The following is a 3844-nucleotide window of genomic DNA, read 5'->3' as shown; positions in this document are numbered from 1 at the left end:
TTCAAGCCCCCCCCTCCCTCCCCCCCCCCCCCCCCTCACCCTACCCTGTTTAAGAGTGGATTAGAAAAACATTGGCGGTGGCCCCCCTTTAAACAAAGTTATGCCACTGCATATAGATAATATTTTATGTGCTAATTGTTTAAAATATACATGAATAGCCCTTTCAACGTATATAAATCTGCCATAGGATAAGCTTATGAGTAATCGACTACAGAAAATATCAGTCTGGTATGATCCAAGCTACACAGGTGAATACTTAACGGTCTATTACACTTTGTATAGTAAATAGCACACCTGATGTCCGCGACTAATACAGGTATTCTCAGGTATGACAGTCACGTGACTCCTTTGATGACACCGCCATTTTGAAAATGTCCTACGGATGACAACAATGAAGCCAAAATGAACGGATTTTTAACGGTAAATTCCACCAAGGTGGGAATCCTGCTGACGGTTTTCCTGATAGTGGTGAATCAGGTGGCACCGATAATCTTTGATTCTACAGGAAAAGCTAGAACCTCTGTGACAACTGCCTATGGGGACGTCGAGGGCTTCGTCATACCTTCACAGTATTCACAGAAGCCCAATTTGTGGGTGAATATATTTTTGGGCATCCCTTACGCCCGTAGACCCGACCAGTATGAAGACTTCAAAAGAGATTTTAGATTCAAGGTAGGCCTTTGGTGAAGTTGCCAATTAATTTTGGCTCTATTCGTCACTTAAAGGGGCAGTATGTTACAAAAATGGATTTAAAGTATCCGTCCCCCTTTTATTTTTTATTAAAGGAGAACAGTCAGAATTTCAGGGGTTGATTTGAGTGTTGAATATATGTAAATGGTCTTCAGAAGTACTAGAAATGTACGAAAATCGCATAATTCCTTTAAAAATATCTCAAACTAGGAATTTTACTCACTATTTCTATAGATGTCTTTTCTATATATGACAGTGTCTCAAGAAAAGACGAGTCGTCATTTTAACTTTCAAACACAGATAATTCTAGACACACATGGATTTGAAGGCTCAAATTTCGACAGTGAGCTGTGAACACTATTACTGATTGGCTTAGCTGAAAAGAATTCCGTTTTCTGAGACTAAAGTATGATTGGTCGAAGGAATGGCAAACTGTTCCTTTAACAGATGAGCTATAAATCTTTGTACAATGTATTTCAGAAACCAGAAGATCCATCCTGGGCAGGAACCTGGGATGCCACATACTACAGACCGTCTTGTCCTCAACAGCTGTGGTATATCAGGGAAACTATACCAAACTACTTCAGCACCAATACCAGTGAGGATTGCCTCTATCTCAACATCTTCGCACCCAATGTAAGTATGTTCACTGATGCCTTGCAGTGTGCAATGAGGGAAATTTACTTTTTCCAACTGTTGAGGAGTCTTGGTTTATTGTCAATACACTTGGTTTACTTGACAAGATGTCGCGCGAAGCAGACCTTGCTCACTCTTTATCGAAACACCTGATGGTACTTCTCTTTGGAGGAGTCCAGAGTTGCAGTGACGATGCAAGCCCCCTGGCGCTAGGGGTACAAAAATGGGGTGGGCAACTTTTGAGTTAACATTGGAATGGCTGAGGGATCCCATGACAGTTGTGAATTGAAAAACAGAAGGAACAAGCTGCACACTGCATTGGGTTGTCTGGCATCATTATCCCAATCAAAGAAAGCTGAACTTTCCCTCATTGCATACAGTATGGCATTGAACCTCATAACCCTATCAGGTGTAGAAAAAATAGGGTGTAAAACTCCTTTATATTTGTAACTTTCAGATAATAAGTGAGACAGGAACATCCAATCCTAACCTGTATCCAGTATTAGTGTTCATACACGGAGGAGGCTGGATAATGGGCTCTTCAATCCAATATCCAGCCATGTTTCTGGCTGAACGTCAAGTTGTGGTAGTCACCATCAATTATAGACTGAATGCCCTAGGTAAGATTATCCTCTATTGAGAATCTTCCCAATCTTGTTAAAGGGATTGTAAAGAGGTTTTCTAAAAATCTAATGTATATCAGGGACACTGATATCATCAATTTGTACCATTCCAATTTTCAATCAGATGTCTGTGGTTCCTGCAATTCCGCTAAAACTAAGTGTTTGATGATGTCATTAATTATGCTTTATCACATAACACCCTTCGCAATTAATGACATCATCAAATACTTAGTTTTAGTGGAACTGCAAGAACCACAGACGTCTGATTGAAAATTGGAATGGTGTAAATTGATGCTATCAGTGTCCCTGATACACATAAATTTTTTTTTAAGAAAGCCTCTTTACAATCCAATTTTTGGATTTTGGACTTCTTTAGGTTACAATGTCTTCTTTGGAGAATCGTCCAATTTTGATTTTGTTCATGAGTCCAATTTCGGACTTCAAAAGTAGCTGTCCTGATGAGAGTTGTATATTCATAACAGATGTCAGCAACATGAGATGAGCTCTAGTCAATTAAATATAAGTCAAGAGTCTATCCAAGTTAACCCTTGATCAATGAGTTCAACCCTGTTTTCCAAAGCAGCTGTCCTGATGAGGATTGTGTATCTGAAACTTGGTTAATGGTTAGCAGCTAGAGATGGGCTCTTGCCCATAAGAACCTTGTTGATGCCCAAGTTTAGTTATAATACAACAAACCTTAAAAGCAGTGAAGAACTCCCTTTGTTCTATTTTTAGGCTTCCTGAGTACTGGAGATGTGAATGCACCAGGGAACTATGGCCTGTGGGACCAGTTGAAAGCTCTGGAGTTCATCAAGAGAAACATCAAATCCTTTCGAGGGAATCCTCAGAAGATCACCATCATGGGCCAGAGTACAGGGGCAGCTTCTGTAGGTCATCACATTGTCTCTCCCAGAAGTGTTGGTGAGTATATATATGAATAAAAATATTCGCTACTGTCCAATGAGTTCTCTTATTTTGCTAATAATCCTTAAATTGGGGACTGGCTGTAGCTCATCTGTAAGAGAGTTGGAATCTTTAAATGACATCATTTGCTTGGTTATATCGAACAAATGGTGGTTGTGGGTTTGCATCTGGGTTGGAGTATGAAAGTTTGTTGACTTTATTCATGTTGACCCAGCTGTAAATGGGAACAGATAATCTGGGAAAGATCAATACCAAGAGGTTTGATCAAGGACCAGCTGGGTAGACAGGATCCTCATTATTCCAGTCAACCCAGCTGTAAATGGGTAAAGATAAACTGGGAAAGATCAATGTCAAGAGGTTTGATCAAGGATCAGCTGGTAGAAAGGATCCTCATTGTTCCAGTCAACCCAGCTGTAAATGGGTAAAGATAAACTGGGAAAGATCAATGCCAAGAGGTTTGACCAAGGACAAGCTGGTAGAAAGGATCCTCATTATTTCATAAAATGTCACTTAGTTTTAGTGGAATTACAGGAATCACAGACGTCTGATTGAAAATTAGAATGATGTAAATTGATGCTATCAGTGTCCCTGATACACATAAAAAATTTAGAAAACCACTTTGGCACGAGTTCTCTTGGTCGACTATTTTATTATCTGCAATACAGACCCTCATCATCCAATCAGATTCGTTTTTCTTTCAATTGCACGCTATGCAAAACAACCAACTGGAAATTTTTTTCCTCCTCGGGTGCCTGCAAGACTTAAGTCCATGACAAAAATCAGTGACCAAGACTGTTGGTGTGCCCGCATCTTTAATGGCTTCCATATTTCAGATTTGTTTCAAAGAGCCATCATGTTGAGTGGATCAGATCTAAGTGAATGGTCAACTGTGAAGAAGGTTGACTCGATCAAATATGCCAAGGCTCTTGCTTACGAGATTGGGTGTCCGGTTGATGACATGGAGAGANCTG

At 40.0% G+C, this 3844-nt stretch overlaps 1 protein-coding gene across 1 annotated transcript in view; it reads left to right on the top strand.

The window, feature by feature from the left end:
- Window positions 1-1287: 1287 nt before the first annotated feature.
- LOTGIDRAFT_73627 (hypothetical protein) overlaps window positions 1288-3844 on the top strand; it is a gene marked incomplete at both ends in the record, with an annotated part of 3919 nt that continues 1362 nt past the window's right edge. The window contains 3 exons of the mRNA XM_009065711.1: window positions 1288-1326; window positions 1796-1946; window positions 2685-2870. Of these exons, the coding sequence (XP_009063959.1) occupies window positions 1288-1326; window positions 1796-1946; window positions 2685-2870 (376 nt within the window). The remainder of the gene's footprint in view (window positions 1327-1795; window positions 1947-2684; window positions 2871-3844) is intronic.

Source organism: Lottia gigantea, assembly GCF_000327385.1.
Source record: "Lottia gigantea unplaced genomic scaffold LOTGIsca_70, whole genome shotgun sequence".
NCBI classification, from domain to species: domain Eukaryota; kingdom Metazoa; phylum Mollusca; class Gastropoda; family Lottiidae; genus Lottia; species Lottia gigantea.
The sequence above is the reverse complement of the archived record's forward strand: the minus strand, read 5'-3'. Positions and strand labels throughout refer to the sequence as shown.